Source organism: Leguminivora glycinivorella, chromosome 16, assembly GCF_023078275.1.
Source record: "Leguminivora glycinivorella isolate SPB_JAAS2020 chromosome 16, LegGlyc_1.1, whole genome shotgun sequence".
Classification (NCBI taxonomy): Eukaryota; Metazoa; Arthropoda; class Insecta; order Lepidoptera; family Tortricidae; genus Leguminivora; species Leguminivora glycinivorella.
Genome location: NC_062986.1, coordinates 6,630,912 through 6,653,363, shown reverse-complemented (window position 1 = coordinate 6,653,363; position 22,452 = coordinate 6,630,912). Strand labels below are relative to the sequence as shown.

General features: G+C 35.9%; 1 protein-coding gene across 2 annotated transcripts in view; it reads left to right on the top strand.

The window, feature by feature from the left end:
• The first annotated feature begins 2,861 nt into the window (after nucleotides 1-2,861).
• The window catches only part of LOC125234523 (mucin-2-like), a 60,752-nt gene continuing 41,161 nt past the window's right edge, over nucleotides 2,862-22,452 (top strand). Inside the window, exon 1 of one of the 2 annotated variants that reach the window (XM_048140790.1) lies at nucleotides 2,862-3,242. In XM_048140790.1, the coding sequence (XP_047996747.1) occupies nucleotides 3,038-3,242 (205 nt within the window). In that variant the 5' untranslated portion in view covers nucleotides 2,862-3,037. The remainder of the gene's footprint in view (nucleotides 3,243-22,452) is intronic. The other variant, XM_048140788.1, reaches the window with a different exon arrangement.

The following is a 22,452-nucleotide window of genomic DNA, read 5'->3' as shown; positions in this document are numbered from 1 at the left end:
CATTTTCGCTACCGTATCCTCTTAAGAGCATATTCCTGATCCCATTTTAAGTTTAAAATGTCATACACTTTTCTAGATTTCGCCTAGTTTCAGAGTTATGACCAATTGAAAAAAAAAATGTTTTCTTATTGTTACTCAGTACAAAAGGCTTTTTTAACGATGTTGATGCCATTATGGAGAATTAGTCTCACTATTCTCATTGATAGATGTCCAAAAGTACGAAATAAAATTTTTAAAAAATGTGGTTTTCAGAAAAAAAAACGTCAAAATTCATTTGAAGTGCTAGTTTTATGAATAACATTTACTTTTTATGTAAAAATACAATCAAAAACAGTAAAAAAAAAAAAATAAAAAATTTTAGGCAAAATTTCCTCATGTGAATTAAAAAAAATCTTTCCTTTAGCCTCAGAAATGCGTGGTTAAAATCTCTCGCAATGCTCACGAGCACCGTGTATATTTAGATAACTAATTGTATATCTTATGTTGGTATATTGTAATCAGTAATACTAATACCAGTATAAAGGATCTGGAAGCAAACCGTCATGGTGTACCCATGGTGTAATTCGCCGTGATCTAAGGACCTGACGCAACCCATACCCGATCCGCATGGCTACCCATACACAATGGCTTTCAAATGGCTGTATGTAACTTTATAATCTTCTGTAGGTTTATCGACGTGGGTATTGCAATTTCGGAAGAAATAGGGCATCTCTATCTTTATTGTGGAAATATTATATAACTTCTAATAGAAGCGCCGAAAAGTGTTATATAGTCAGCGTGAAAATAGTGGATCAGGGGACTGACCATACTAATTCGCTGTTCCATAAAACAGGGGTCACATAAGTGGAAAACGACTTGAGGCGAATGCCGATTTTATTAACCCCGAGTATTTTTTGACGCAAAAACGTTGCATACAATACTTTTTCTACGACCATGTTATTTTCAAGTTTTCTTGAATAGCTTTCGTGAAATTCAACCGATTTCGATTTTGAGTTTTGACGCAAAGGTTTGCACAGTCACAGCTGCACACACACACACACACACAGTACAAACAGACAAACAGACAAACAATGCGTTTTCAGACAAACAGACAGACAGACACGCTGGCTTTGGGGAAAGAGCTTATAACACCCCTGTCGTTTTGGCGTCGACTTAGGGCTATTTTAAAAAAGGACGGTTAGTAATTTTAAATCTAGTGGTAATGACCACTTGTTTTCGATTCTGTTAGTGGAATTTAAATCGCTAGTATTGGAGATATTATTGAACGAAATTCACGAAATCGAAAGGTCGATATTCAAGAATTAGCCCCCTGACATTTTTATTACGACTTGATATTTTTATAATAATCATTTTACATTTTCAAAATTAATTTTTGAAAGTTTCCCAATAGTACGCGTAAGCACATATAAAACGTTGGTCTAAAAGAGGACAGTTCAACGTCTTTGCAAATGACGATGTTTGTACCTACTGTTTCAGCATTAAATAAGTATTATAACAGAATAAACAGTATAAAGCAACTATTCCCCATTTTGTGTCGTTTTTGTACATACAAAAAATGTAGTTGTACTATTCTCATAATTATTTACTCTGCCAAAAGTGTCACTAGCAGTACAAACAGTAGCACACTCATCGTATTGAGTAAGGTAACAATTTTGCATATATCACCTAATACATTTACGAGTCCTTATGTAACGATTGATAAGTGACTCGCAAGCCAAATAGATTTATTTGCCTGCCTCGTAACTGGTGACGATACTCGACCTATTACTTATATCATTTTCTAGAATGCGTGTGCACTGCGTATGTAAACAATTTTTTTTTCTACCAAAAAAACCGACCGGCCTAACCTACTGGATTTTGAGCCTGTCTGCTAAACCGATGGTCCTGGGTTCGGAATCTCAGCAAGGGAATTTATTTTTCTCAAACATGGTATGAAATATTGATGATGTGCCTTATAATTGGCAGCGAAGTATGACGTTGCAGATGCGGCTAGGACGATTGATAGATAATGGAATTTCATACAAACCTTGCAGGCCAAGGCCGGCAAAGTCCTCTTTTTTAATTTCCAAACACAGATAATTGTGACATAACATCCAGGTATTTAGCCAATTAAAAAAAAAACTATAAGGGGCTTTATAGACGTGCCGACTGCAACTGGTACGGGCCCTAGACAATATTTGATTTTGGGTGTGCTTTTTTTTCGTTTTTTTTTTAATTTTTTTTTAACTTTTTGTTTTTTTTATAAGCGTATACGGGGTGTCAAAGGGGAACGAAAATTCGATTATTTTTGCGCTACGACGCACCGTTTAGGAGATACAGCCATCCAAAGTTACTATTTTCAGTAGACTTTATTTATTTCATACCATGTTTGAGAAAAGCACTATAGGTACATACCTCGGCGGGAAATGGGGTTGCCGGCCGAAGACATATAGACGGCCGAGCGAAGCGAGCCCGGCCTCCCGGCTTGTCCCGGCCTCTGTAGTAATGTACTATTTGTGATGAGCACAGATATTTACCTACAACACAAGCCTTTAGGTTTTGTCTTTTTTATTTATTAAAAATTAAGAAGAAGGGTTACCACGGAAAATCAGCGTAAAGTATCAAAATTTGTATTGTCCTGCGTTTTATTCAAAATAAATTTTATTATATTCTATTCTAAATACAATATATATGCCTATTAAACTACACAAGTACCTACACATAGAGTATTTTGATAATTTATTTACATAACCAAGTAAACATACCGGCTATCGTGACACTTCCTCATTAAAACTTCCCTTCATTTACCCTTGAATCTTGTTTCAGATCAGTTGCAGCGGAAGAAAGCGTTGACCGGCCAACCTCAAGTTTACTTATAACCGCGCGTCGCACGCATTACAACACTACCCAACTGACTCGCGGTGTGGACGCGCAGACGGCTATCGCCTTCCGTCGAGCGCGCGCTTCCATTTTCAAATTTTTTTTTTTTAATCGAAATGCATTCGCGCGTGGCATGACCGTGTTCTATTAAAAAAAAAATTCAAAGGTGTTTTTCAAAATGCGTGCAGTGCTTTTCGTGTTTGCGTGTGTGTCATTTGTGGCAGGACAGGACATAAACAGTTTGAGGGACATGCCGAAGTACGATAAAAGATATGACTATTTGAGTGTTGACGCTATTTTGGAAAACAAAAGATTAGTGAGGAACTACGTGGATTGTCTGATAAATGCGAAACCGTGCACGCCTGAAGGAAAGGCGCTGAAAAGTAAGTCGTAGCCGATATGTGCAGCATGCATAGCAATTAAATGGATCGATTGCAATTTCTTTCAGCTTTCTGTTACCTCTACCTACAGTGGTGAAATAATGAATAAATAAATATTAAGTAAACTATAATTATCTAGAGAGTTACTTTAGAATAATGTTGTTAACTAAGAAGTAAAGACTGTATCGTTAAATATGGAGACAACTTTGAGTAGCCGTATTTATTTTCTATTATATTTTTTTCCCCTCACTAGCTCGGAAACACGTGTTTTGTCCTTTAATACCAGCGGGTAAAAACGCATTTTATCCACTAGTGGGTAAAGTAATTTGACCTTGAATAAAGTCAAATTAATTACTTTAAAATTGATAAAAGTAGGTGAATCTAGTAATAAAGATGATTTACCACCTGTGGAACTACTGGAAGCAGTGGTAAACGCATTTTTTGCGTTGTAGTTTGCTCGCTATAGTGAGGGGAAAAGTTTTGTGTTACACTCGGGTGCAAATGTATTTTACTTCTCGTGTGTTAAAAAACTCGCAAGTTCAGGATTCTATTCTCGAACCACTCGCTTCGCTCGTGGTTCAACTATAGAATTCTTTCACTTGCTCGTTTTTCAATTCCACACTCGGCGTTAAAATACAACTTTGCCCCCTTGTATAACAAATAACTATTTCTTATAACAAGACATGGGCTTAATAAGGCACATAATAAGGTACGCATTTTGTCCTAGAAACTCGACGTAAAGCATGTGGTTTAGACAGCATTGACTTAATCCTCCCGAGTACCAATTACGATTTCGGACAAATGCTACTAGAAAATTCACAAAGTGCGTACAAGACGACACAATTGCGAAAAAAAATTGTGCAGTGCGAACCTCAACGACACATGATCCACAAAGCAGAATATCTAGACATAGTCTAGCCACTGTTATTTTTAATAAATAAAGTTCATGATCTGTGTATGGCGGCCATTTAGAGAATGTGGCATGGCGCTTACGCTAACTCCGACTTTGATGTCGAATTTAACTATCATACACTGTTTATATCGATCTGGTTTAGGCACTGTTCAAACACCATGAATGTCTATTAGACATTGGCCTATGCCTAATTTTTTTTATCTATTTCTCTCATCCTGCTTGTATCAAAAATTTACGGCAATCCGGAACGTAGCTCAAAAATGCGTTTTTTTAAATTATATAAATTCACCGCATTTATTCTGCAAGTACCCAATTGAACAACCATGAAGAGGACTCTTAAAAAATATATTTTAGCAGCATATTAACCTTTGTTTGTCGAAATCGTACAAAGAGTCTTTGAGATATTCTCAAATTAAGCCAGATTAGGGGTTGTCTGAAATTTATTTGCTAGACCTTAATGAAAGTACCATAAAGTCCCTAAAATAAAAAAAATATCAGACCTTCTTATATCAAATAGTACTTACCAATACCTTCAGATCATACTCTCGGACCATAATAATACAAAATTATGCGCATGTCAACATTTAGACGAGGTTTGTTTTGTCCCTATAATTAACGATACAGTCCTTACTTAGTTTTTATGTGCTAATATAAATAAAGTTTAAGAAAGTGATTAAATCACTCTCGAATTATCTACAAAAATGACCGACATGACTGTAAGTTACATAAATGAATGAAATACATTTGTATTACTTTTTTTTTCATTAGTAAATATATTTAATTACTTAAAAACGTCTTTAACACCATCATAATCGTTAAACACTTAATGTTGATGATGATGATATATACGCAAGTTTTATCAGTATAAAAAATATACTTAACAGCAGCTCACGTACGATCATTAACTATTTGTTTATGCAAAAACTGAAGTACACAAAATCGTAATAAACACACATGATTCAAGTGCTTAGTTTTGTTTAACTTACGAGTATGACCCATTGGGGATAGCCCAGTTACAAAATATATTATCATATATAAGTAACTGAGCAATTACCGAAAAGTTTGTACATTTGGATTACTTCTCCGATTTTGATAAAAATTGGTAGGCTGATAGAGTCCATGATGCTGAGCAAGATCCAATAGGTTTCCCAAAATGTCCCACGTAGTTTGTATGAAACCTTCCTTTTTTGTTACCAGATTTTGGAAAACCTAGTGGATCTTGCTCAGCATCATGGACTCTATCAGCCTACCAATTTTTATCAAAATCGGAGACGTGATCCAAATGTACAAACTTTTCGGGAATTGTAGCTCTAACAAAAAACGCGGCAAATTTTAAAAATGTATGGGCGAAAGTTTATCGTCCTATAGAAAATTTGAATTTGGCGCCTTTTTTTTAGTGACAAGATTTTCTTGACCGTATATAGATTACTTTTTAATTATTACTATGGAAATAGGCGCTAATCGATATTGGTACTAGAGTTATAATTACTGTGAAGAATTTCAATGCGTGTATTTCCTATCTCTGTATATTTCCTGTTAAGTTATTAAAAAAGAATTAAACATGATTACTTGTAATACTTGTTGCACCTTTGTCGTTTATGAAATATGGCCTAACCATTTCAATAAAATAAATCTAAAAAAAAATTCTGGCTTAAAGGACTAGCATCCAGGGCATAAATTTACAGAAAAAAAACTTTATTTGGCGTTGAATTTTGTTATAAAATTTGAAGTGCCCTTTTCTACGAAGTTGTGTTGCCGAAACATATCAAGTTTAGTGTTATGATATGATCATTAACTTATACATTTGTGATAACATAATTACTTTTATGATATTTTCCTCATTTTCATCGTCCTGATAAAATAAACATTAATCTATTTTTCTTTATTGACACCTTTAAAGCGTACCTAATGATTATTTAGTGACCCGGTTAATACAATATCTTATCTCTTTTAATTGAATGAAAGTCTATAAGTAAGATATTTTCTAATTTAAGGAAAAATACACACATACGTATACAATAATATAAAAATAGCGGGCTTAATGCCAAATGAAAATAGTACGTAAGGTGAAATACCCCATAATGGACGGTGATGCCATTATGGACAAAAAAACACAAAACCTTAAAAATAAGTATCTAAAATTAGTTTCTAAAAACTGACGGCTATGTACCATAAACTAGAGTTGTAGAGCTGTTTCATTTTGAAGTTTCAATTAATTCGGCTATTTCTGAAGGATTTGGCGACAAGATAAAATTCATCAGTTTACTGAAAAAAATATCAAGACGAATTCTTAGTAATGTTGCTAAGAAAGTTGAGTTCATGCATAAAATAATAAAAAAATAATACTCGGTGTAAACTTGAATGCGTTTTACTTACTGCATTAAGCATGAGATAAGGTATAAAACATACTAGTTTGTTGCTCCAAAGATATAAATAAATGGCGTTATTTTGCGAGTGTCTATTACTGGAACCGAAAAACTGCTTACCTCCTATGATGGACAAGGAACAATTTACAAAACCAAAATTTACAAGAAACAATCCTATGTTAAAATAACTCAAACTAATTGTATTTATGGTATATAAAATTGACTCATTGAGTATCAGTTGGCTTTAAAAGTAAAATTTTAAACTTATTTCACTGTCCATAATGGGGGATCCATTACTGGAGAACTGCCGTCCATAATTGGAGAAAAAACACCTAGTTTTAATTTGTTAAGTATGAAGAAACTAATAGGAGTATCCATTCTGCAATACGCTTGAAATGTAAAAGAAGGATAGGACATTCAAGATTTAACACGCTTAGCGGTAGATTTTTTACATTTATGAGTGAAATATCAAAAACAGGCGAAAATTTTTCTTAAACTGTCCATGATTGGGTCCGTTTCCTTAGTCTTATAAAGGCTCATTCTGTATTTTTTATAATTTGTTTAAATCGCAGTCAAAACTAAAAAAAAATCACAAAACACGGAATCGCTTTTACTAAGAAAAACGCTTTATCGATATTTCAAGGTTAGGCAAATTATAAAAGCACTCAGCGTGACTCAGCCAACGATCGTATTGAGAATAGCGTTTAAATAAATTAGCACGCATAAAAAACATCACAGTTCATACTTCAGATATAAGTAATACAATAACATATTAAATGACGATCAGCCTGACCTAGTGGTTAGTGTCCCTGCCTGCTAAGCCGATGGACCTGTTCGAATCCCGGTAAGGGCTTTATGTGATGAGCACAATTTTTTCTTGTTATGGATGTTTTCCATGTATTTAATTTGTATTGAATGTAATGTATCACACAGCCACAAAATATATGAAAGCACAAGTGCCACAATATAAGTCTTCTAGAGCTTACTGTGGGGCTTAGCTCAATAAATCTGTGTAATAATTTCCTATAATAACCCCCTTATTCATAAACGTACTCTAAAGTTATCAAGCCGATAATGTTCGTTTGTCCCTTTCCAAGTTAAAACGAACAAGGAAAAACGAACTTTATCGGCTTGATAACTTTAGAGTACGTTTATGAATAAGGGGGTAAGATGGGGGTAAGTATTTATTTACCTATTTTATTTATTAAATAACTGCAATATTTACATAGGTAGTAAATAATATATCTTCTAAGCGGGTTACTCACGTATTAAGTTGATATAGCGTTCGACATGTTTCGGTTCAATTTCGAGAACCTTTCTGAAGAGTAGCGAGAACCTTTCATCATAATTCAGTAGCGACGAATTTATTGCGGGGTAATCATCGCTACTCTTGAGAAAGGTTCTCGAAATTGAACCGAAACATGTCGAACGCTATATCGACTTAATACGTGAGTAACCCGCTTAAAATATTTTTAAATATGTATGAGTCTCACGGGAGTTTTATAGTTAAAATATATCTTCTTATATGAAAACCGCTTGATCGGGTTTTACACAGTCTAAAGTTCAACTGTTGAGTTCAGCAAATGCCGAGATATGTTTTATGACAGTAGTGGTATAGTAAGATCAAAATAAGTACCTACTAAAACATTTTTTTGTTCAATTTTTTTTAACGGAAATAATTTTACTTGAACAGGGAAATTTAAATAAAATGATGTCACAAATTACTACGCTAAAATGTTCCCTGCAGCTGTGAATTTGAAAAGAGTTTTGTTAGAAACCAATCTTACAATGTTATTTAAATTTTGAACTTGACCTGCATGGTCGCGCGATAGACGATAAAATAACAGGCCGTCCCTATCGCACTATTTGTAAGTGCGATAGGGACGGCCTGAAATCGTCTATCGAGGTGGATAAAAAAAGAGGTGGATAAAAAGAGCGATACAAATTCATTTATAATATAAACACCTTGAAAGAGACTTACATAAGCATTTTGTTTTGATTTTTTGACGAATTTACCTAAGAATAATATGTTGATGTTAAATTTATCTGTGTAACTTTATTCATTATGTAAAAAATATACAATTTCTGAAAATCCCGTATAAATATGGGACTATCTGTCAAATTTATCCAACGATCATGTTATTATGCAAATTGTCGTTTGTCATCGTGCGGCAGTTATATGTGGTCACTCCCATCTCTGACACCATGTGGGCAGGCAATCATGGTTACGCGATAAACGATAAAACAGCAGGTCGTTCCTATCGAACTTACAAATAGTGCGATAGAGACGGCCTGATATTTTATCGTCTATCGCGCGACCATGCTACCCGTGCTGAACGATATTCATATCGAAAACAACTGTAATTTTATCACGAAATTTCCACCAAAATATCACTATCACATAGTGTGCTAGGCCCGCAGTACAGTGTTTTTATTTACCTATTTGTATACCCCTATAAAAAGGCATATACCTAGGCTATAGGCAGACATAATAAATTTCAAATCACTACCACTCACTACTCAATGGCATTCACGACAATGCTTTAACATACTAGGGTATTAGGGTACATAACCGAATACACAAACGCTCACGATAATATCTGTTTCGTAGCTATATTGCTCTTGCCTAATATTGGTGCGACAGAGCCAGACTGCATTTCTGTCGGCGTCTAGCGTCGACGATTGCCATTTGGCTACGCCGGCAGTATTATATGGATGGATAATGTGTATAACTAACTATGGATGGATATTGTATTGTAGGTACTATTTTTGATCTACCAAGCGTCAACCCTTGTGACATCTGTCCGCCTTGCGTTTTGTCAGCAATATTGAGCTGCCTTCAACCTACTTTCGTGTTGTTCTGCCACAACGCCATGTCAACTGTCAATGAACTATAAGTATGTTAAATGTTTTAAAGTTCAGGAGCCTTATTGAACTTGCATTGACTGTCAAAGTCACGTCATCTTAAAATCAACAGTGGATATTATCGCATGTTGATTTGGTTGATTCGATTGGTAATTGTAAAACAAAAACGTAAATGAATGAAAAATTTATGAAATAAAAATTTAACTTGACGTGACAAAATGACTTGATACTTTTGATAATGAATATAGTGAGTACAATGTTCTTGTATGTTTTTATGTTACATTTTATATATTTATTGTATGATACATATTGATGTACTATGTAATTACTTATACTTAACATTGTAACAAAACAGGCATTAAATACATAGTGGCTATATTAAATTACATCTTAACATTCTTAACCCACTGTAGAAAATCGATCGTGTTCATATAAAGTATTTATACGTTAGATTATAATGATTACTACATCCATATTAATTTCTTGAGATAACTAGCAATTTATATATAATTCATTAAATATATGAAGTCAATTATTAAGTTTAAGGTTGAGGTTACTGACGAATGTTATTTTGACTTAAATATTTAAATACTTAATAAATAAATAAATTATGTATTAGTAAATATCAAAGATATACTTATATGTAACTCCGTATAGACGGATAAGCTCTAAGAAAAAAACGTACCTCAAAGCCATAGAGAATAAGGTACGGTGGCCAGATGGCGTTACACCTTTGGGGAACGCTCGGCTAGATGGCGCTAATATTAATATTTGACATTTTAACACATATCAAGCTAAGAATATGGGCCAAATTGTCAAAAGTGAGGTTCAAAAGTTTTAAGCTTGTGTTGAGAGATGGCAGTCTATGCACTGTGATTACACATTTTACTTTGACAGGTTCTCTCTATAATACTCGATCCTCTTTGGTAAATATAAACGCGAATATACATGCGCGGATCCAGGGGGGTCATAAACTCAGGCTGATACAAATAGACCACGTAAACCTGGGGCCTGGGCCTTTACCACGTGACCCCCCCCTGGACACGAAGCTGGATCCGCGCTTGCGAATATAAACCTGAGTTACCATGAATTTTTGGCTTTTATAATATATAGCCTGACCAGAAATACCATGACTACGCGCCATTTTGCGGAATTTCCTTGCAACTATTTTATTCATATTAATAGTGACCTGTCACTGCATACATCAGAATTGTAGCGCCCTCTTGACAATAGTCATACATTTCTGGTCAGTAATCTTTAGTTCTATTAAGTAGTCGTTAGGGGACGTTATTCAGTCTTCACTTACTCATTTCAGACCTTTTAGCACAACTTGTCTTGTCGCGCGCGTGTCCATACATCAAGCGCGACTTCAAGTAGATATGGACTCGCGCGCGACAAGGCAAGTTGTGCTAGAGGGGCTGGTGATGTTTACTCTGTCAGATATCGCATTCTACGCTCTGGTATATTATAAATGCGGTTATAAGTGCATGTAAAACAAAAGCAGATCGCTACATTCAAAGTTGCAAGGTCTCAGGCTGTGTACTTGTAGGTAGGTAGGTAAGCTTTGTACTTCCTGTGCTCTAAGTATTTCTAAGGACTAGTTGTATCTTCCGCCGCGTGTCACGTGGTATGTGCATTGTACCTACTCACGGAAGTATGGTGATGCATATGGTAACAAAATATGTATATATAACTAAATATAACTGATAACTTATAAAAAACTGAATAGTTGGTCGAAATACTGGAAATATTGTAAAATCTATGAATTTAGACAATTTAACAAATAAAGAAACCAGTTGTTATATAACTTACTATAACACAATGTGAGTTAACCTTACTATATCCATTAAGCAATAAAATGTCATAATACCTAGGACGTATTTGGTGGTATATTCATCTAAATCAATCCCTTTTACTTATTAGGTATATGTGTATTTTTATGGAAGGGATAAAACGTAAATTGACTGGTTGAGTTTAATGAAAATGTTATATGAGATTTAATAATTATGGGTGAGTTCGTCTATAAGTAATATAACTTCCTATCGCGATCGCGTTAATAGGTACTAGACATAAACTATAAGTGGTTGTATAACAACGAATAGGGTTTATTACAAATTTAATTATTGTTAAGACTATAAATCGTTACGTCTGATATTTAAATGCGATCTTGCATGCTCAGGCCAGGTCAGGTAACGCTCAAAACAAAAACTTAAAGCGGATTTATAATCACTATTTTAATCAATTTTAAACACCGAGATCTTTTTAGACACCAAGGAGTCAACTTTATATACGCAGGGAAATGGCCAAAACAGAGATTTTGTCAAATCTCTAAGGCATATGATCAAACCGTCATTTCACGAAACCAGTTCAGAGATTTGATCAAATCATCATATACGAGTTGAGACTATCATTTCCCTAAATTTGTTTAGCGAAATGTTAAAACTAGTTGACTTTATAAGCTCGTTTCGTCAACTTACTGTGAAATCTAGTGAAATGACAAAACGTGGCGTGTCTTTTGGCCGATTTTGTGATTTCACTAAACAGTCAGGGATTTAATCAAATTACTGAAATTTTCTAGAGGAATGATGAATTGGATTCGCCATTTTGACATCGTGCGTGATTTGATCATATCCCTTAGAGATTTGATCAAATCTCTGTTAGCCATTTCCCTGAGACATATAGGTATACTATCAAAATGACTCCAACACATGCAGCCTATACAGGGTTACATCTCACTCCAATAAACCGAATAATTAACAGCCATCAGGGATGTCACCGAGTACGTGACGAAACCGATTATAGTCGCAGGTCGCAGAGTGTTCAAATTCAAAGTCGTCAGCTAGGGATGTGGGAGTGACCGTCACTTTCCACATATCCGCTCAAGTTATCGAATAAATGTCGTTTTACATTTCCATTTCCGTTTGCATCTGAAATTCCAACAGCGATTCGTATTTATGTATTATATTATAGATAAAGCATGAGGATACTTTAGGCATGATATTGTGGTGTACTTATCATATTTACAGTAGCTAAATTACATGCAAATGTAGACAGAGAAATATAGATTTCTCGCGATTGGTCCTTAGTCCATGAATGAGTTTCGAGAAAGCAAAACGAATCCCCTATTGTTATAAATAAGTTGGGTACTCGAAAATGTTCCACTTTAAATAGACTATCATTACATTAGGTACATTAGAACATTCACATCTCTAGTCGCCTCAGACCAAAAACGGCACCAATTGGTCAAGGCTTAGATCAGTATAGAACGCCTGACATTTATTAACTAGGCTATCCTTACTCAGCTAATGCATGCATTAAAGGCTATGCACCTGGGTTTGAATGCAATTACACGGTATTATATAATGTTAAAGTTTGAATAATTTATTCAAAAATGTCTATATACAGTAGAACCCGCTTAAAACGTTTGTGAGGGGACCCAGCCAAAAAAGCGTATTATACGGGAAATCGTGAGAAAAAATTGTGATTTTTCATCGAATATCTTTTAAATAACTACTTAGTCATGATTTGAAATCTAGGCTCGTAATAGGTACTTGTGTACCTATCAATATTTGTTTTAGTTATATTTACGTACGGTGTCGCCAAATTTTAGTACATACAATTAGTTCCGATAAAAAATCTAACTTGTAAAGAACAGTTAGGGTGTATTAAGCACGTAGTCGCAAAAAATGTCTGAAAACGAGTCTCAAAAGGGACTAAAATGGCGTACCTATAATGCGGGAAATCGTATTAAACGTGATCGTTTTAACCGGGTTCTACTGTTTAAATTTTTAATGAATCGGCGAAAGTAAGTACTTTCGCCGATTCATTAAAAGTGTCTGATAGGCACTCATCCCACCGCGAGCTAGTAAACTATGAGATATCGGCTATAAAAACGAACAAAAGATAATCACTCCCGCGTAAATAAAAGAGACACGGCGATGTTTATAGTTACTCGCCCAGAGCGGTGAGCTATCAATATCGCCGTCTCTTTTATTTGCACGGGAGTGCTTATCTTTTGTTCGTTTTTATAGCCGATAGCTCATAGCTTACTAGCTCGCGGTGGGATCAGTGCCTTAGTCATAATTTCATAAAACATCATACGGATCATAATTTTCATTTTATTTATTAAATAATAAGTATTTTAATAAGAAAAATCTAAAATAGAGCTAAAAATAAAACTTGTGTCTTGTTTTGTGCAGGTCCTAGACTGTATTTATCTAGATAACGAAGACCCAAGAGACGTAGGAAAGGAAACAACGATCAAGGTCATATTATAACTAACAGTCTAGGAAGAGTATACCTAGTACTATTATTAAAACCGCCTATGAAATTACCTTATGTAGCAAAAACGAAAACACTATCCTAGACAAAGTAATTAACAGAGATCTAATTGATGACCGTTTGACGCCAAGGATTTTGCGATCATTAAGCAAAGAGAGGAGCTATCATTAATATAAACTATCTATTATTTAATCGGTATAATTCTTTTGTACCGAGATCTTAAGAACAAAAGCCAACAAAATGTTTAAAAGACTAAGGGCCGGTTGCATCAAACCGTCTGTCACCGTTAAAGCGTTCGTTAAATTTTATTGTATGGGAAGTTCCATAGACGTCTGCTGCGTGACAATGATGTGTCTGTCAAATGTGGTTGATGCAACTGGCCCTAAGATTCGATTGCTTTTTCGTGGATGTTTTCTATGTATTTATATATTATATATATCGTTCTCTGAGTACCCACAACACAAGCCTTCTTGAGATAACCGTGGGCCTCAGTCAATCTGTGTAAGAATGTCTTATAATATTTATTTATAAATAAAGACACAATTGTCAGTCATTAACGAAAAATAGAATAATAATAGAAAAGGAATTTCGAATGACTTCCACAGATTACTTAATTACTTTTAAATTGAAATCAACGATTGTCACCTTCACTAAGCCCCTAAGTACCTATAATGTAGGCGTAAACTTACTTTCTATAGCTGCATCAATATGTGCAAACTAGTTACCCCGTTGTCGTAATGAATGGCAGATATGCATCTTCTTCTTCTTCGTCGAAACCTCATGACTGAGGGTCGTGATCACCGTAAGTGCGTCTTCACATTATCCGATCCGATATCGGATGTAGGACCGAAATACATACATACAATCACGCCTGTTTCCCAGAGGGGTAGGCAAAGATCACGGATTTCCATTTACTACGATCCTGACAAATCACTTTCGCTTCACACACTTTCATAACGTTTCTCATACACGCTCGTCGGTTTCGAGTACTTCTGACCTGGCCTTTTGCAATATTTCCCCGATTTGAACAAGAAAATTTCGCCTAGGTCTTCCACTTCCAACTGACCCATCCACTCTTTTTTCATTACTCCCACCGACCGAACCCCATACATTTAAGCCGCCATCTTTAATTTTTGCCTTTGAAATCCTACCGCAATTTGAAAACGTAAAGACCAAATGCGAAAACGCACTAAGTCGCTGTACGTTGCCCTCCACTCAGGCCGAACTTTTTCCGTTTAAAAAAAATCCTGGAGTCCAACGCGTGTGACCTTCTTGAAAGTGCTGAACCAGCGCGCGGTTACTCCGGCTCTTCTACGATGGCCGTACCAATAGGATGCTACTTCAGAATATTCACATAGGACTTCTCAATAGCATCATAACGGAACTTGTTAAAACTGTTACTATGCCCATCTACACAATTTATATGTCCTATTTCGATGCCATAAGGTGCAGTAACGGCCAATGAATGTACAGTTTTATCAAAGACATAATAACTCTGTATAGACAGATAAAGTCTACGAAAAAAACGTACCTCAGTACCATACAGAAAAAGGTACGGTGGCCTAGATGGCATTACACCTTTGGGGTAAGCTCAGCTAGATGGCGCTAATATTCATATTTGACATTTTAACACATATCAAGCTAATAATATGGGCCAAATTGTCAGAACTGAGGTTCAAAAGTTTTAAGCCTGTGTCAAGAGATGGCAGTCTATTCACTGTGATTACACATTTTACTTCGACAGTAACTCTCTATAATACTCGATCCTCTTTGGTTTTATCATTATCAGCCGTTTAACTTTAAGGTGTGTACCGATATGGAAAGCAAGTAGCGGTGTGGTGCGAGTACTTTTTTGCTACAACCCACTTGTTGGATTAAGGGGCCTTATTCGACTCAAACTAACTGTCGAGGTAGCATTTTAAAATCAACAGAAGATATTACTATCGTAATATGTTGGTGCTATAAAGTCTTGATTCAATCAACTGGACAATAAAAAATATTGTACCTAACAAAAATCTCCTTTACTGCTATACGGTTTATAATACAATACAAAGTTTGGTTTTTGGCGATCACACTTATCACATGTGGATCGGAAATGTCTAATTTTGACAGGTGTTTTTATTCACACCAAAGAGAATCAACACGAAACGTCAGTTTTATGAAGTCGAATAAATGAAAATGTAGTACTGGTATGTATATGGTAAATTACTAGGTCAAGTACCTCGCTAGCATAAATATCGTATTTTATTAGACATTTATACACATCTGTCAAATCTAGTCACGGATACAATACCTACTTAATTATGTTCTGTAAAGATAGAAAACCTTTGATATTAGTGGCGGTGGTGGTGGGTATAATTTGGTTATTAAATTTATATTGGTATTTAGCTTAATTTTAACATTTTATGGTTTTGATGGGACAGGGGTTTTTAAAAAAAAAAGTTCCTAAATAGATTCCACAGACATGTTCCTAAATAGATGCCGCATACGCTCTTTATCTGCATCACTTCGTTATTTGTAAAATTCTCAACCAAATGAAAGTCATCCTATTATGCTTAAGTTTTCTAGGAGAGCAGTGCCGTCATATTACAGTGCGATTAAAATCAGTTAACGATTCGGCTTTTACCCTTCGGCTTCGGCTCTTATCGGGATCGCATAAGTGCGAGCAAGATACAAATAAAACTAGAATCGTTAACTGATGTTAATCGTACCTGTACCTACTTATTTACTTCGTTCGTACTAGGGACGGCACCGTTGTACCTATAGTCTGACCAAAAAGAGTAGAAATTAAAAAGTGGCAACATTGTATTTATTGTCGTCCCTTTCAAATCAATATGTGTGAGAAAACGGGACGATACTACGATGTTGCCACTTTTTAATTCCTACTCTTTTTAACCCCCGACGCAAAAACGACGGGGTGTTATAAGTTTGACGTGTCTGTCTGTCTGTCTGTCTGTCTGTCTGTCTGTCTGTCTGTCTGTTTGTCTGTGTGTGTGTCTGTCTGTGGCACCGTAGCTCCCGAACGGGTGAACCGATTTCGAATTAGTTTTTTTTGTTTGAAAGCTGAGTTAGTCGGGAGTGTTCTTAGCCATGTTTCATGAAAATCGGTCCACTATGTCGCGGTCGGGGGTTTTTTCAAAATTTTAATTTTGTGGTTAGGTTATTGGACAGACTGTACTAGGATACCAAAGCTGTATGAAATTAAATATCATTGGGCGCATATAATCTGGAGGTAGACCTCCGTGAGTTCTGCGTCGGTGAAAGCTGAGACGAAATCGTTCTAGTCTAGACCGAGAAAAGTGACGTGATTATGGTGTTAATGGCCAAGACTCATTTTATTACTACTACGACTATTAAATTATATCGCCACAGACTTAAATGGCTTCCTGTACGTCAGCGCAGATCTCTTAGAGTTCTGTGCAGTCTTTTTTCTATTTTATTTGATCCTTCCGCTCCCAATTATCTTAAGTCCAAATTTAACTTCATGACCCCCCGTCCGGGCTGTGAACTACGTTCCTCCCGATCCCTTGTTCTTGCAGTACTTCCTCACCACAGTGGTTTCCTCTCAAATTCTTTCACTGTACAAGCTATTCGACTCTGGAATGCACTTCCCCTGACTGTAAGACAGGCCTCAAGTAAGTTAATTTTCAAACGCATGCTGCACCAGCATCTGCTGAGTGCGGCACAAGTTAATTAGTTCTCCTTCGCCCATATGCATAATATTTAAAATATATTATTTGTATGTATGTATATTTGTATTTATATTTGTGTATAAGTATACGTGTAATGATATGAACGTATTATTTATGTATTATATTGATTGTATGTAAATAATATTGATATACTTGTCAATAGTTGTCATGCTTTCTAAATTTATTTTTCTTACTGCACCCACATTCGCGAATTTCTGTTTGGCCCTATGGTTGACTGGTAGAGAAAGCCTCAAGGCATTAAGTCCGCCATTTGTACTTTTTTTTCAATTGTGCAATAAAGTTTAAATAAATAAATATATGCTATGAAAGATGATTTATTCATAGATTGGTACATCTGTATAAAAAAAACATAAAAACAACTTAAACTACTAAACTTAATCTAACACAAAATAAATATACAGTAGAACCCGCTTAAAACGACTCTGAGGGGACCCAGCCAAAAAAGCGTATTATACGGGAAATCGTATTAAACGAGAAAAAATTGTGATTTTTCATCGTAAACTTTTAATATAGTTACTTTTTCTTGGAGCATTAATGCTTTTCTTCTTATTTTTGACATCACTGAACCAAAGATGGGACAAAGAATTCAGAAATTCAACACCGACACTCAACACCGCAGCAGTGATAATGAGCGAAGCGTATGTAGGTAGGTACGAACTATCGCACTAGCCGCTGGGTTAGGACGACAAATTACAAAGTAATCTTTACGGGTGGTGGTGTCGCCAGAATCGCGTAATTAGTACAGTACAATTAGTTCCGATTATTGTCACCCGCATAAATAAAGTTGTAAAGTAATGCCGCAGTAATTATTCGTAGTAGTGATGGTTTTAGATTGAGTATTAAGCTGGGACGCGAGTCGTATTAACCGTGAAAAATTGTGTGAAAACGAGTCTCAAATTGTAGGGACCGGCGTAAAATGGCGTATAATGCGGGAAATCGTATTAAACGTGATCGTTTTAACCGGGTTCTACTGTATGTGCAAAAAAGTATTTACAAATAAAAAACAGGAGCAAGCTCGGCGCTGGATCTCGATGCTTATTCGCTGCGCAAGAAATAAACCAGCCCTCCCCCGGTCACCCGTAGCATCAATGAGACGCTTCGCCAGCTCCCTGAAAACAGAATGTGCTCCGGGTCCACAGGTCCAAGGGTCTCCACCCCAAACGGATCAATGTTATGCTTAGTCTTAATTTCTATACGTAAATATGATCATGTCGTAAATGTTTTTTTTTAGTATTCAACGCTATCAAACTGAGTGTGTTTTCACATTATCCGATCCGATATCGGATGTCGGACCGATATCCCATACATTTAAGCCGCCATCTTTGATATCCGATATCGGATCGGATAATGTGAAAACGCACTAATGCGACGCCATGATGAACATGACATTATTATTCAAATGAGGATTCTCAGCCAATTAAAATTGTTGTCCTCGTAATCGTACACAAGAATCTACGACATAGTTTCCTATTTTTTTAACAATGGTATTACATCAAATTGTGGATTTCCATTATAAAAGGCTTCAAATGCTGTTAGGAAATTTTATTAGAACTTATTCAGAAGTTCATTATTATAAGGACATTTCAGTTCTTATAAGGACCCGAAACACAACAATTGTGTATACATAATAATTATTTACCGGGTCTAACCATAACAGATGTACCCGGTGAAATTTCCATCCGATTTCTGTTTTGTCAGATTTCGGTATGTTACAAGCACAAAGGCTTCGAGTGAAACTAGAACAAAACCCATACTTTGGTTTCGGTAGGTACATTTTAACAACTAAGGTTTGAGGCCATGCAAAGCAGACTGACAGGGCCGATATGTAATTTTTATAAAGGTCCTTAAAAATAAATAAAAAAAAAAACTGTGTTTAGAAATATTTACACGGTGCACGAACTCGCATGCGATTTTGGAATATTGAGGTTACATACAATTTCGCACCATGTAAATGGGCCGTTAACGTACAATCGTACATGCTATAGGTACTGTGATTCTTTATAAACACGCCATAGTGCCTATGGTAAGTAATCTATGTAAAGGCTGCATCACACGTGCTTGTCTGTCATGTTACTCATGTTATTATGTAACTAATTGGCAGATCACCAAAGGTTACGGACTCAGTTAATTCATAGTTACGTGTGCGTGCGAGTTTTCTAGATTTCCGTGTAACTTCTAAGCAAGAAAGGCTTAGATTGAATTGTTGTATTTTACTGTAAGAGGAATTGATAAGATTTTATAAAAAGGTTTTTATCATACTGTTTTTTTAATCTAGCCTTTTGCAGGCAATACAAAACAAATCTCTTAGAGGTTAAAACTGTAAAATAATCTGCGTAAATCACAACTTTTTTAATAGATTAGTAGGTCATTTTTAAAGATTTTACCAGTTCCCAGACATTATAATAATCATATTAATGTCAACTACTGACATACAACAACGTAAAAGAACATGGCATCGATCGACTGATATTAAATTTTGTCAAAGATTATCGCCCACATTTACTCTACCTCTCATGTCATAACAGCTATTATAAATTGGAATTTATTGCATGAGATTACAGTAAACAATTTAATAAGGTTTCCAATGGCTGTTATGTATAACGGAGCAATACAGTCAGCTATATGAGGAAAGCCGAAAAAAGATCTAACTCGATCTCATTCATGTAAACAACATGTTTTTTAAATTATTAGACACATTGCCTGTCTGGAGGTTAGCGATCACCACCGCCCATGATGGACTCCAATACCTATGGCAACACTATATAATAGGAGTTGAAAGTGCATTGTCGTATTGATAAATTCAGGCTAAGCTAAAATGACAGCGACTTTGATATCTCCCGTCTTACGTCCTACCTATACAAAATGTACTGAGGAGACGTTTTTTGAATTACATTCAGGCGGCGTGGCGGAGACGTCCGTTGCGCGCCCCGAGACATGCGTCTTATGAGTGTGGATGGTCCCTTAATGTAACATATTATTGTAGACGACTGTACTATACAATATTATGGCGTATTGTGTAACAAAACCAGTTGCCGTTGCCTCACTTATTGAATACACTCGGAAGCGTTAGTCACAGTTCCTAAATCCAGTTCCCATCCGAATATGGTGCAAACTTTGCAATACAGGTAAATATACATACATACATACATACAATCACGCCTGTATCCCATAAAGGGGTAGGCAGAACACATGAAACTACTACAGCTTCAGTGCCACTCTTGGCAAATAAGGGGTTGAAAGAAAACGAAACTGTGACATTGCAGTGACAGGTTGCCAGCCTCTCGCCTACGCCACAATTTAACCCAGGTAAATATGCAGTAAAAAATATAAGGAAAATCGGGAGGCCTTTTTCATTTTTCCATAAGAGCCGGGTAACGAAATTATAATTAGGTACGTACATTCTTTCTGTTTAGGCTCCCTAATAGTAGTAGTAGTAGTAGTAGTAAACTCTTTATTGTACAATTAATAACAAAAAACACGGTAATTATAGTAAAGAACAGTACAAAGGCGAACTTATCCCTTTGAGGGATTTCTTCCAGTTAACCTTTGAGTGTAACCTTTGATAGTCTGTGTGGAAAGAGAAGTCGCAGAATTAAGGGCGGATCCAGCTTCGTACCCAGGGGGGGGGGTCACGTGGTCAATAGCCTGTTACTGTTACAATACCTGTTATATCGCTATAAGAGAAAAAGTTGTAATAAAAATGTTAGGAATCGTTTATAATCCATACTAATATTATAAATGGGAAAATGTGTGTGTGTCTGTTTGTTTGTCCGTCTTTCACGGCTAGGGATTGTAATCCGGTCTGATATCCAATCCGGCCGGATCCGGCCGGATTTTGGTCCCAATCCGGCGGATCCGGCCGGATCCGGCCGGATTGGCCTTGACGATTAATAGTACCCAAATAGTAACTTTTTTGTATGTTTTCAGCATAATATGAGAAATATGATGGTATTTTGCTTCACGATTAATAAACCAAAAGTTGAAAGCTTAGAATAAATCAACATTTTTACCAGGTAACAAGTATTTTACTAAAATAATCAGTCGCAAATAAAATTCTTTCGTTCTTTTTAAACTTTCATAGGATAACAAAATTATTTTTACTGTATTGTTTTACAGTAATACCTATAGAGCTTTTAAGATACAATTAAAAACGGACATTATTAACATTACCTGCATGCATTATATAACTATTTAAAAAAAGATAATTATGTTTTGTGTTATTTTACAGTTAACTTTTCTCACACGCAAAGAACTAAAAAAAAACTACAGTAGCTAAATTAAAGTCATCAAGAGTAATTAATTGACCTTAGTATTATTTGCTATTGCTGAAACCACAATCTTACTGGGTACCTTTTAAAAATATTCAATTTTAAGCTTTGAATAGTTTTTTTTTATGATTCTTGTAGCAATGTGCCCTCATACTTCTTATATCATGCTGAAAACGTTGTTGTTCTTGTAGTCATACGTCACCACAGAGATGCAAAGGGCCTCCTCAAGCTCGCGCAATGCCTTCCTATCTTCAGCTACCCTCGTGGTCTCGCTCCAGCTCGACCCGGTCGCTCGTAGTTCATCCTCAACGGGCCGCTTCCATGAGTTTACAGAGCGCCCGGAGCCAAGGCTCTTTTCCAGTGGCAGGCGATATCCAGCCGAAAGAAATGGTTGCGTTATTTCGTTAGAGGGAACTCTTGGAATTATGTGCTACCAATGTACTTTTTGTGTCGCGGTTTCCTCGCTAATGGGTGTTTGCTGGCATACCTATACTCAATAGGTCTTGATTTCGGGTAGAGTTTGGCCAGAAAACGCGAAAGATCGTCATCAGTGACATGTTAACGAAAAGTTTTGTCGTATGGCCCTTTGTCACTCTCCACTATTCCACATTTCGCATCCAAGCAAACAATTGCACAGATCTCACTATAGATTCAAAGACGGAAAGTTTGACGCGTCACTTGAGCACATTATTTTACTTCCAAACGGCCTAGTAATGCAAAAAAACGTACGTATTAAATTATTTTTTGACTGGAAATTAGATCGGATTGCAATCCCCTGTTGAGCTACATTCAAATGTTAGCGTAAAT